The sequence below is a fragment of the Scardinius erythrophthalmus genome, assembly GCF_964197995.2.
Source record: "Scardinius erythrophthalmus genome assembly, chromosome: 1".
In the NCBI taxonomy this organism is placed as follows: Eukaryota; Metazoa; Chordata; class Actinopteri; order Cypriniformes; family Leuciscidae; genus Scardinius; species Scardinius erythrophthalmus.
The window spans coordinates 1,394,428-1,407,300 of NC_138221.1; the positions used below are offsets into that span (position 1 = coordinate 1,394,428).

The window sequence follows — 12,873 nt, forward strand, 5'->3', positions numbered from 1 at the left end:
TAGCAATTTGAACCTGATTCGGAGTCTGAACAAGATGACGGCCCGAAGAAGTTCGACCATTACGGCTCGGACAGGACGTTTCTGAATGGTTGGTTAACGTAATGTCATTTTGATCTATTTTTGTACTGGCACGGTAGTGAGATACAAACGCTATGTGTTTAGCTTTAACGTTACTTATGTAACGTTATCCACCTTATTCTTCTCTAAACAATGGGCGCTGCCATAACGACGACTCCGGTTCCCTACTTCCGGTTCGTAGCGCTTGACCTGTACTAGTAGCGAGAAAAGTTCAATTTTAACGCTAACCACTCTAAACGTTTACTTTATTGAATGTATCTGATACGGAACTGGACATGGGCATTATCTTATGCTCGAAACACTCAGTTTCTAAAATGTTTGAAATCTTCTTTGAATTGTTAAAACAAATAACAACAGCAAACGAGGAGCTTGAACTCATTCTCTCGCTGCTAGTAAAGGTCAAGCGCTACGAACGGAAGTAGGAATCCGGAGTCGTCGTCATGACAGCGCGCATTGTTTAGACTGAGCAGAAAAAGGTGGATAGGTTAGTTCGTTGACAGATTGATGCTGAAAAACTATTTTTGTAAATGTTAGGCTTCTCAATGATGCGTATTGCGTAACGTTATCTCTGTGTTGACTGTTTCTAGCAATAGTTGAAAGATACCTAATAATTTGTTGTACACAGTTTTCATAACACTCTAACCATAACGCATTTTTCATTATTATACAGGATTATGAGTTGTTTTGAGAACGTCGTTACATAGAAAACATGCCGTAATGTACCCTACGATGCAGTAATGAGTGTAAACATTAGCCATTCATCATAAAGTGCAAGCGATTTGCAAAGATTAATATACAGGTTAATAAAATGTTATACTTACTACTTCTGGAATTGCAGCAGGCACACGAATAGTTGGTACAGATTTGTTTTTCAGTAGCAGCCTCTTAGCAAACCCAGCTTTATACTGACACTCGTTTAAAAAGCAGTCTGTGAGAAATGCTTTAGCGCAAACATGGCATTTAGATTGATCGTTGGGAATATTTCCTTCAAAAACAAAATTCAGCCACTGCGTCTTCAGCGGGTCGGATTTCGGAACAGTAAAATGACTGTTGTGTATTACATCTAAGAACTGAACACCACAATCGCAGACGCCATTCTGCTCCAGCATATCAACGCGGACTACCATGACGACCGCTGTCACAGCTCGCTCAGGGCGGGTCTTGTGTTGAAACACGGCTGTCAATCACAATCGCGGGAGGGGCGTTGGATATTATGACGTCACAATATCGAACGGCTTGATTTCAGAGAGGGTCAAACATATAAGGAGATTAAAACAAAACCACTGGATGGATTTTTATCGTGATAGGATGGTTGTGTACAGGCACTGCCAACAGACATTTCAGTGCAATCAACTTGTAAAAGGGCATCCACCATTATATGACCCCTTTAACAGTATGTGTAGTAGGCTTCCTCTCCCTGTGAGAGTTGTACTGCTGAGGCCTCCATATACATATTGCATGTTTCAGGCTTCCTCTACTTTTAGAGTCATCCTGTTGAGGCCTTCCAAAGGCAAGTGTCCAGAGGCTCTGTCTTCGGACAGACAGGAAGTGGCCAGACTGTAGTGTCTTATGTAGTGACACCAGGTCAGGCCTGCCTGGTGGCATTTCAGGTGGCACCTTCCCCTGAATAGTGACTGGCTGGGATTCCCTCGGGTCCCCTAGCCACATTCCCTAGAAGGGACCCTTTCTAGTTTTTGAATTGTGGTCCTAGGCCTTTGAGCTGGCCCAGGTAGACCTTCCTTTAAATCTGCAGAGGTTTTTCTGTGGTATCCTTTAGCTTGGGCTATGACCGTAGGGAATGCTGTCACTGACAGCACAGTGTGACCTGAGGGCATGCACTCCCCTTAGCATGGTGGCGTTGGTATATCGTTCCCCATAGCGTCATTCTGACGTAGTGTAGAGTTCCCTTTCGAAAGGGAACGTCTCAGGTTACGACTGTAACCTATGTTCCCTGAGAACAGGGAACGAGACACTACGTCTTTCTGCCATGCCTCGGGGCCTGCCTGCAACAGTCCCTTCAGACGATAGGATGTTGTCTTGTGTGCAAGGCTCCCCTTTATACATCCAGGTCGCGCGTTAATCAATCAAGCTGATGATTCACGGGCTGTCGCCGGTCAACATGATTGACGTGAGTTGATATTTGATTTCAGACACCTGTCACGCCTGAGACGTTCCCCATTGCGTCATTCTGACGTAGTGTCTCGTTCCCTGTTCTCAGGGAACATAGGTTACAGTCGTAACCTGAGACGTTTCTGATGCAGAAAAGTTAGTTCATGCATTCATGACCTCGAGACTAGATTACTGTAATGCTTTATTAGCCGGTTGTCCTGCATCCTCAATAAACAAGCTACAGTTAGTCCAAAATGCAGCCGCTAGAGTTCTTACTAGATCAAGAAAATATGATCCTATAACACCAATTTTATCATCACTACATTGGTTACCTATAAAGTTCCGTATTAATTACAAGGTATTGCTACTGACTTATAAAGCCCTAAATGGCTTAGCTCCAGTCTATTTAACGGATCTTCTATCGCCCTATAATCCATCACGCTCTTTAAGATCACTAAATTCAAGGCTTTTGGTCATACCTAGGATATCCAGATCCACCAAAGGAGGGAGAGCATTTTCACATTTAGCTCCTAAACTCTGGAATAGTCTTCCTGATACTGTTAGTTGCTCAGCCTCGCTCTCCCAGTTTAAAACTAGATTAAAGACGCATCTCTTCAGCCAGGCATTCATATAATACTTTTAATCTTACAGTTAAATCTGACCTCTAGTTCATAAACACCAGAGGAGAACTGGCCCCCGACTGAGCCTGGGTTCTCCTAAGGTTTTTTTTTTCTCCATTAGGTCACCTGATGGAGTTTTTCAGTTCCTTGCCACTGTTGCCTTTGGCTTGCTCAGTTGGGGATATTTGGGATATTTCATTTAATTAATCAATCAATAATTCTATTGATCAGCATTATCAAACGTGGACATTTTCCACTAGAAACAAGCATTGATGTATTATTTTAATTTAATACTGTGAAGCTGCTTTGATACAATCTGTATTGTGAAAAGCGCTATATAAATAAACTTGACTTAACTAAGTTGTGTATCAGATCCAAATGTAAATACCTGGAAATAAAAGCTGAAATGTTGATCTTTTCCCTCACATTCATCTTAGGTGTCAAACATATACAGTCCCCTCCAAAAGTATTGAAACAATTACAGATTTTGGCAATTCCTTTCATTTTTCTGTAGACAGATAATAATAGGCAAATGCAAATGATCAATTCGAAACCATTCACTTGCCTTTTGACGCCACCTTTTCCACCTTCACAATCATGGAAAGTTTCAAGGACATATAATCAATTTATAAAAAGGCATCAAATTATCATCATATTTTATAGCAGTTGTCTACTTTCTACCATTACATCAAGGCTCACTTTCATGTCCTTTCACTTTATATTTCTCTCGGTTAATTATTTTGATGTACTGAAAATTAAATTTAATATTTTTGTCTTTCATGTCAGACCTGATGGAAGTGAAGGAGGAGAGTGAAGAACTGAGTGAAGTGAAGGAGGAGAGTGAAGAACTGAGTGAAGTGGAGGAGGAGAGTGAAGAACTGAGTGAAGTGAAGGAGGAGAGTGAAGAACTGAGTGAAGTGGAGGAGGAGAGTGAAGAACTGAGTGAAGTGAAGGAGGAGAGTGAAGAACTGATTGAAGTGGAGGAGGAGAGTGAAGAACTGAGTGAAGTGAAGGAGAGTGAAGAACTGACATTTTTAAAGGAAAGAAGAGCCAAGAAATCTTTCACCTGCACTCAGTGTGGAAAGAGTTACACAACCAAACAAAGTCTTGAGTGTCACACGAGGATCCACAGTGGAGAGAAGCCGTTCTCATGTGATCAGTGTGGGAAGAGTTTCACACACATATCAAGTCGTAATCAACACATGAGGATCCACACCGGAGAGAAGCCGTTCTCATGTGATCAATGCGGCAAAACATTTCCTAGTACATCAGTCCTGAAGGCACACCTGAGAGTTCATACTAAGGAAAAGCCACATTTATGTTCTGTGTGTGGAAAAAGTTTTTCACTTCTGTCATATTTACACGCACATCAGAAAATTCACACTGGTGTGAGAGAGTACGTGTGCTTTGAGTGTGAGAAGACTTTTACTACAGCACACAGTTTAAAACAGCACCAGAGAATACACACTGGAGAAAAACCTTACAAGTGTTCACACTGCGACAAGAGATTCAGTCTGTCAGCACATCTGAAAACACATGAGAGGATCCACACTGGAGAAAAACCTTACAAGTGTTCACACTGTGACAAGAGATTCAGTCATTCACCACATCTGAAAACACATGAGATGATCCACACTGGAGAAAAACCTTACAAGTGTTCACACTGTGACAAGAGATTTAGTCAGCCATCAAATCTGAAAACACATGAGAAGATGCACACTGGAGAAAAACCTTACAAGTGTTCACACTGTGACAAGAGATTTAGTCAGCTATCAAATCTGAAATCACATGAGAAGATGCACACTGGAGAAAAACCTTACAAGTGTTCACACTGTGACAAGAGATTCAGTCAGCCATCAAATCTGAAATCACATGAGATGATCCACACTGGAGAAAAACCTTACAAGTGTTCACACTGTGACAAGAGATTCAGTCGATCATCAGCTCTGAAAACACATGAGAGCATCCACACTGGAGAGAAGCTGTACGCGTGTGATCAGTGTGGGAAAAGTTTCTGTATTAAAAGTCGCCTAAAGCTACACATGAAGGTCCACACTGGAGAAACCACTTAAACACAGTCTGAGATCACGGTAAGTAGTTTATTTTCACGTGCTGAGCAGCAAAGCTCTTCTGTGTAAGTTAGCCACACATCACCCTATAGCCAAATCTCTCCTCTCCACCTATAGCCGGTGTGGGGTGAGCACAGGACACTTTGTTGATTGATATCTGTTAACTTGTGTTCAACCAACAACCGGAATACCCGGATGTCGAGGTCACTTCAGTGATTTGGAAAAGCACGTAAAAATCCTGGCAGAAAGTGATGCATGAGGATGTAGTGTCAAGTCTCCTAAGCTGCACGGGTCCCCCACTTGACAGGGGTTCTTTACTTCTGAATTGAACACTGGGTTCCACTCACAAGAATGAGACTTAAGTTGCCTTTTCTCAATTTATTGTATGTTCCAGTAGGTGAAAAACCTTTAAAACCACACACAAAGCAGTGTAAATATTTACAGCAATGGTCATGAATTAAACCACCACAATTTCACATCGTACATAATTAACACAGATTTAATTTGGTAAGCATTAGCATAATACTATTTCTTTTTACTAATACTATTCTACACCATAGCAAATAAGTAAGAATTAGCTTTTAATCACTAGATTTGTATTTCATTAGTAGGGAATTTAACCATGTTTACCATAATAAATATTCTAGCAAGTGAATTGATTACACATTTCTAGACAGTGAATTTCAGACAGAACATTAATTTTAGCAAATTGAATATGTGAATAATTTCTTGATAATATACTTTAAAATAACTGTTAACACTGCTAGGCATTTGGGCTCACCAATTTAAACACTAACCTAATCACAGATACCAAAATAACAATAATGAATATCTAAGTCCATAACATGCACATCCACACAAAGCCACCACACGCAAATGTAAACGTTTAGATTTACCGGCAGTCTCTTCAGAATCAAATGATCCCGTGCAGTTTAAAATCAAATCTTTGACCCAACGTTCCCACTGCGTCCACACTGCTCACAGTACACAATGAAAAGAGCAGTGCGAGCACCATTTCAAACCCAAGGTGCGCGCCACGCTGATTGACAACAAACTTCACCTGCCGTTCATTCCCGTGAAACGAGAGGCGTGGCAACGGGCGGATTGCCGCAACATGTAGTGTAACGACTATTTACTGTGTCCTTTTTGGTTAAAAAATAGTGCAGACAAAATGCTTTTGTGGAAAAGGAACAGAGAGGTGAAGAGGTGAGGGAGGTAGAAGAGTGTAGAACAGAGGTGAAGAGGAGAGGGAGGTGGAAGAGAATGTGGAACAGAGAGGTGAAGAGGAGAGGGAGGTGGAAGAGAATGTGGAACAGAGAGGTGAAGAGGAGAGGGAGGTGGAAGAGAATGTGGAACAGAGAGGTGAAGAGGAGAGGGAGGTGGAAATGGAACAGAGGTGAAGAGGAGAGGGAGGTGGAAATGGAACAGAGGAGAGAGGTGGAAATGGAACAGAGGTGAAGAGGAGAGGGAGGTGGAAGAGAATGTGGAACAGAGGTGAAGAGGAGAGGGAGGAGGAAATGGAACAGAGGTGAAGAGGAGAGGGAGGAGGAAATGGAACAGAGGTGAAGAGGAGAGGGAGGTGGAAATGGAACAGAGGTGAAGAGAATGAGGTGGAAATGGAACAGAGGTGAAGAGGAGAGGGAGGTGGAAGAGAATGTGGAACAGAGAGGTAAAGAGGAGAGGGAGGAGGAAATGGAACAGAGGTGAAGAGGAGAGGGAGGTGGAAAAGGAACAGAGATGAAGAGGAGAGGGAGGTGGAAAAGGAACAGGTGGAGAGGAAGGAGGAAATGGAACAGAGAGGTGGAAAAGGAACAGAGGTGAAGAGGAGAGGGAGGAGGAAATGGAGCAGAGGTGAAGAGGAGAGGGAGGTGGAAAAGGAACAGAGGTGAAGAGGAGAGGGAGGAGGAAAAGGAACAGAGAGGTGAAGATGAGAGGGAGGAGGAAATGGAACAGAGGTGAGGAGGAGAGGGAGGTAGAAAAGGAACAGAGAGGTGAAGAGGAGAGGGAGGAGGAAATGGAACAGAGGTGAAGAGGAGAGGGAGGTGGAAAAGGAACAGAGATGAAGAGGAGAGGGAGGTGGAAAAGGAACAGGTGAAGAGGAGAGGGAGGAGGAAATGGAACAGAGGTGAGGAGGAGAGGGAGATGGAAAAGGAACAGAGGTGAGGAGGGGAGGGAGGTGGAAATGGAACAGAGAGGTGAGGAGGAGAGGGAGGAGGAAATGGAACAGAGAGGTGAACATGAGAGGGAGGTAGAAATGGAACAGAGAGGTGAACATGAGAGGGAGGTGGAAATGGAACAGAGGTGAGGAGGAGAGGGAGGTGGAAAAGGAACAGAGAGGTGAAGAGGAGAGGGAGGTGGAAATGGAACAGAGGTGAAGAGGAGAGAGAGGTGGAAAAGGAACAGAGAGGTGAAGAGGAGAGGGAGGTGGAAAAGGAACAGAGAGGTGAAGAGGAGAGGGAGGTGGAAAAGGAACAGAGAGGTGAAGAGGAGAGGGAGGTGGAAATGGAACAGAGGTGAGGAGGAGAGAGAGGTGGAAAAGGAACAGAGAGGTGAAGAGGAGAGGGAGGTGGAAAAGGAACAGAGGTGAAGAGGAGAATGAGGTGGAAGAGAATGTGGAACAGAGAGGTGAGGAGAGGGAGGTGGAAATGGAACAGAGGTGAGGAGGAGAGGGAGGTGGAAAAGGAACAGAGGTGAAGAGGAGAGGGAGGTGGAAAAGGAACAGAGAGGTGAAGAGGAGAGGGAGGTGGAAATGGAACAGAGGTGAGGAGGAGAGGGAGGTGGAAAAGGAACAGAGAGGTGAAGAGGAGAGGGAGGTGGAAAAGGAACAGAGAGGTGAAGAGGAAAGGGGGGTGGAAATGGAACAGAGAGGTGAAGAGGAGAGGGAGGTGGAAATGGAACAGAAGTGAAGAGGAGAGGGAGGTGGAAAAGGAACAGAGAGGTGAAGAGGAGAGGGAGGTGGAAAAGGAACAGAGAGGTGAAGAGGAGAGGGAGGTGGAAATGGAACAGGAGAGGGAGGTGGAAATGGAACAGAGAGGTGAAGAGGAGAGGGAGGTGGAAATGGAACAGAGGTGAAGAGGAGAGGGAGGTGGAAAAGGAACAGAGAGGTGAAGAGGAGAGGGAGGTGGAAAAGGAACAGAGGTGAGGAGGAGTGGGAGGTGGAAAAGGAACAGAGAGGTGAAGAGGAGAGGGAGGTGGAAAAGGAACAGAGAGGTGAAGAGGAGAGGGAGGTGGAAATGGAACAGAGGTGACGAGGAGAGGGAGGTGGAAAAGGAACAGAGAGGTGAAGAGGAGAGGGAGGTGGAAAAGGAACAGAGAGGTGAAGAGGAGAGGGAGGTGGAAAAGGAACAGAGAGGTGAAGAGGAGAGGGAGGTGGAAATGGAACAGAGGTGAAGAGGAGAATGAGGTGGAAGAGAATGTGGAACAGAGAGGTGAAGAGGAGAGGGAGGTGGAAGATAATGCGGAACACAAATCTCTTAACTAATGCTGTAAACTATGGAGTCAGTTGTAGCCTACTAGGCTTCATTAGCCTACTATAATATTGAAGGTAAAAATTAACTTATTTGAATACAAACATTTAAATTATAGTTTTATTTATTTTTATAATAATAAAGTTATATGAAATAAAAACATTGAAATGGTGGCTGTCATAAAAACTTGCCAGCTTTATTCAAACATGCATTATGAATATATAATATGGTGCATATATTTAGCAAAATGCTCCTCTCTAGAGTTAATTTTTCTAGCTGACTGACGAGTTTATGGTCACTGGATATGGTTTTTCAGAGGTAAATGTTGCATTACATGATGTCTTTCCACGGTTGAAACACTGATTGAGCGATTCCATGTCACATGATACGGATTCCGATAAGTTGTACTCTATCTTTTAACACACTTTCAGATGCTCATTCATGTTTATTTGGCGCTGTAACTGGTGTTATTAAGGCGGAAGAGAAGATCATGTGCTTCTCTAGAGCTGAGCCAGAGCAATCTCTCGCCATAGCGCCAAAACGCTATTTGTTTTTGAATTTCGTAAGAAAATGCAATTTGAAATCTGAGACTTTGTTTAATATCAATAGTAACAAAGCACAAAGATTATTGCGATTTATTGGATGGAATATGTGCTACAATGTTTCATTCATTTATCAACTGAAAACAAGATGACTAATCGATTATTGGGATTTAAGATTCGATATCTGTTCGAAAAAAGGACAATAGATTAATATCGAGAAATCAATATTTTTTGGCCCAGCTCTAGTATCCATCCATTGGGTTTATTATTATTAGAGTCCTGCATGGGTTCGGGTACCCGACGGGTAAATATATATCGCAAATATTACTCAAACGGGTGAAAAATATCCAACTGTGTCGGATACGGGTGTGGGTCGGATCGGGGGAAACACGGGTCTAAACACTGGTTTAACACAATCACATGCAAACATGCAAAAATATTTATAGGAACACATTTACAAAAATATTCCTGTATTTCAAGTTGATAAAATAATTATGACCGCCGCTAGCGTAGCTAGCGAAAGCGGTCATATAGGGATTGTCAAAGTTTTTTTTTTTTTTTTTTTTTTTTGTCAATCTACTGAATTTTCCGTCAACGATACCAGGGACACCGAAACACCGGGGAACATGAAATTTGGTGGGCATGTAGCCCCACTAGACTTTTACGGAAAAATTTCGTTTGGTCCCCGGGGGCCACTCCCCTCCCGCGCTGGGCACCCCCAAACCCAAAAAATGCAGTTTTTCCTAAATAACTACCTGAACCGTGACACCGAGGATGAAGAAATTTGCAAACTATGTTGGTCTTAAGGGCCCACATCAACCTAGCCCATAATCGATTGTCAAAGTTTTTTATTTTTTTTTCCCGTCAATCTACTGAATTTTCCGTCAACGATACCAGGGACACTGAAACACCGGGGAACATGAAATTTGGTGGGCATGTAGCCCCTCTAGACTTTTACGGAAAAATTTCGTTTGGTCCCCGGGGGCCACTCCCCCCCCCCGCGCTGGGCCCCCCCAAACCCAAAAAATGCAGTTTTTCCTAAATAACTACTTGAACCGTGGCACCGAGGATGAAGAAATTTTTATGGTATGTTGCTCTTAAGGGCCCACATCAACCTAGCCCATAATCACTCATTTGTGATTTGCGCCCCTCCCATAAAAAAATGAAAATGCAATATTATTCAGCTTTAATCGCCCCTATCTTCAGTGGAGATGTTCAGAACTGCACCATATTTCATGTGTATGATTAACTTGACATCCTCTGGGGATATGCTAAGTTTCGTAGAATTTCATCCATGGGGGGGGGGGTATAAAATAAATTCATTTATGTGCACATTTAGTGACTGTACACTCATCGGCCTGTAGATGGTGCTGTTGAGCGAAGGGTTGCTGGTTTAGGATGATACTGTCACACACACACATGCAGGAATACAAACAAACGCAAGCATGCACACACTGACATCCACACGCAAAGAGCTACAGACACACACACATACAAATCCACATGCACAGACACACACACACAAACACACACTATTCTGTCCCTCTATGTATTGTATTAGTTCGCTGGTGCATTTCTTTATTTTCCCACTTGGGGTCAGTATCTCCTTTAGTGTTTCTTTTGGGTTCTTCTTCATGGATTATAACGCGTGTTCTTCTCGGCGCTCTGTTGTAATGTGCTGACGCAGCAGGAAAAAAGTTTGTTACAAGCGGTGTGAGAAAATGTCCGGAGGTCAGGTGTTGACATTCCTCACTCAGTCCCCTTATATCTTTGGGAAGCTTGGAGATGCCATAATCTGTAAGTTATTAGTGGCCAATTTTGTATTTCTAAATGTTTAGATACTTTTCTGGTACTTAATAGGTTATTTTAACTCTCTCAAACAAAAAGGTTGTTTGTGATCTAAGTCAAGCTAATGTTGCTAGCTTTTGTTTAGTATGTGGTTGTACAATATCTTATAAGTCAATGTGAACACAGCTTTTACTGAACTTAGGTCGTCAGGTTGTACATAGTACAGGTTGTTAAAAGTAAAACAGTAGCTTTTGTTTTACTGTGGAGCTTTGATTTAAGGCTTGCTGAGTTCATGCTCTACTAAATCTAACTAAAGAGGAAAGAGTCAACCTGTTATATTTTTACAGATATTTTGAACAGTATTTTGAACTACTTGTGTATCTGTGCACTGAAACTGCAATTAACTGCAGTATATTCCCCAACCACATGGTGGCAAACTGAATCATTTAAAGATGTATGCTGGGTACCAATTCGCCTATACTACGACCTAAAAGAATGTACTTTTTTTGTGAGGAAAAAGTACATACTTTTGAGTGTGTAGCAAAAGAGTATGCACGTTCTGGGACATACTTCGATGACGTCATGCAACGTGAACTTGAACGTGGTTGCCTGGTTACGCACACACACCTCGACTGTTAACAAAACATTTTACATTTCATTCATTCTTGTCCAATATCATTTTATTTACTATTCCCATCTTTTTTTTTTTTTTCACAATACATTTACAATTTGAGGAGTGAAGCAGGGCGTCGTCGTAGATCAACCAGACGCAGGTCGTGAGGCGGCTGGTTCTGACGTTCATGTGCAAATGTGTGTACTGTGTAACGAAAGCTACTTATTTTCTGAGCTAAAATATTTAAAGTTTAAAGTGTAAAGTATCGTTTAACGTATTTTATACTTAATCTTATACTTATGTATAATACTTAAAAATACCCCGATGAAAATGAACCATGCTTTTACTATAGTAAAAGTGTATTAACCATGTTTCTTTGGTTGGACTGATAAAGTTAACATTTGTACAGCCACAGTATTACTACAAATAAGTCAGACAGAAACATCAAAATAAATACATAAAAAAGACACTTGAATGACACTGTATTAGAGCCTTTTTATTTATTGTTTTGTAGCCTGCAATGAGGCGCTCAGTATCTTCATCGGACCCTACAAGATAAATGGTACTTTTTTGGCACAACATAAACCCATTAATATTACGAGACAATAAAATATAACTTTTATTAGGGTTAAACTGAATTCCGACTGCCAGGTTTACATCGTTTACACATCACCCGTTAGAGTGTGCATTGATCTGCACTTCGAATTCTAACCGGAAATAGTAGACCATACGGGTATCTTTGGAACACTCATTTCAACATACTACGATTTGGGACGTACTGATTCTAGTTTCGCATACTATTTAGGACGGATAGTATGCGAATTGGGACTTGAGCAGTAATGTTGTGATTCTTATATCTTCAACTCTGATCACTTCAAGTATTTAAATTCACAGCAATGAGTCTTGGTTTCTTAAAGAGGCTATATGCGTTTTTCTGAAATTTAAACTCGCTACTGACACCTGTGGCCAAAAAACGGAACTGCTCTTCCTTTCTGCTCGCTCTCGAAAGTGCACACTTCACAAGTCATCCACTGCAAAGAAGTCAACATTATGTTTACAGAGGTAAGAACAGTCAAATACATATATTGTTTGAGAAACTAAGTTTGTTTGCTGACTAGCGGGGGTGGCAGAGTGATCTGTATATACATAAACACGCAATACAGCCAAATCGCTCCACGTCATTTATTTTTGTGGAAAGCCAGTGCAGGCCTGAGCGGCGGTCATATTTTGTACCGCCATGCGGTACATCTAGTTTAAAATCCACATCAGTTTATTTGTGCCCACGCAAAATTGTCAGATGTAGGCTAGACGATATTGCGTGCCAGGTATAGTGTTGTAGCCGTGTCTGTTAGGCTACTCCGTTTTGTGGTACCGTTATGTTCTTCATGTAAGTTACCGGCCTTTTGACAGCTTCGGCTGAAGTTGTCCTTGTGTTAATTCTTGTCGTTATAACTTCTGTATGACCTGGCAATAAACATTTTTGTAATTGTGTCTATAATGTGATTGGCTAAACTGATTTTATTTCGGGTGCGGGTCGGGTGTCGGTTCTATTTTAAGCGGGTCGGGTGCGGATTTTAATTAGTGCTG

The 12,873-nt window shown here is 42.2% G+C and overlaps 1 protein-coding gene across 1 annotated transcript in view; it reads left to right on the forward strand.

Annotated features, from left to right (window-relative positions):
* The window catches only part of LOC308682545 (uncharacterized protein), a 53,159-nt gene that overhangs the window by 36,824 nt on the left and 3,462 nt on the right, over positions 1–12,873 (forward strand). Inside the window, exon 2 of the mRNA XM_081352334.1 lies at positions 3,594–4,897. Within this exon, the coding sequence (XP_081208460.1) occupies positions 3,594–4,879 (1,286 nt within the window). The 3' untranslated portion in view covers positions 4,880–4,897. The remainder of the gene's footprint in view (positions 1–3,593; positions 4,898–12,873) is intronic.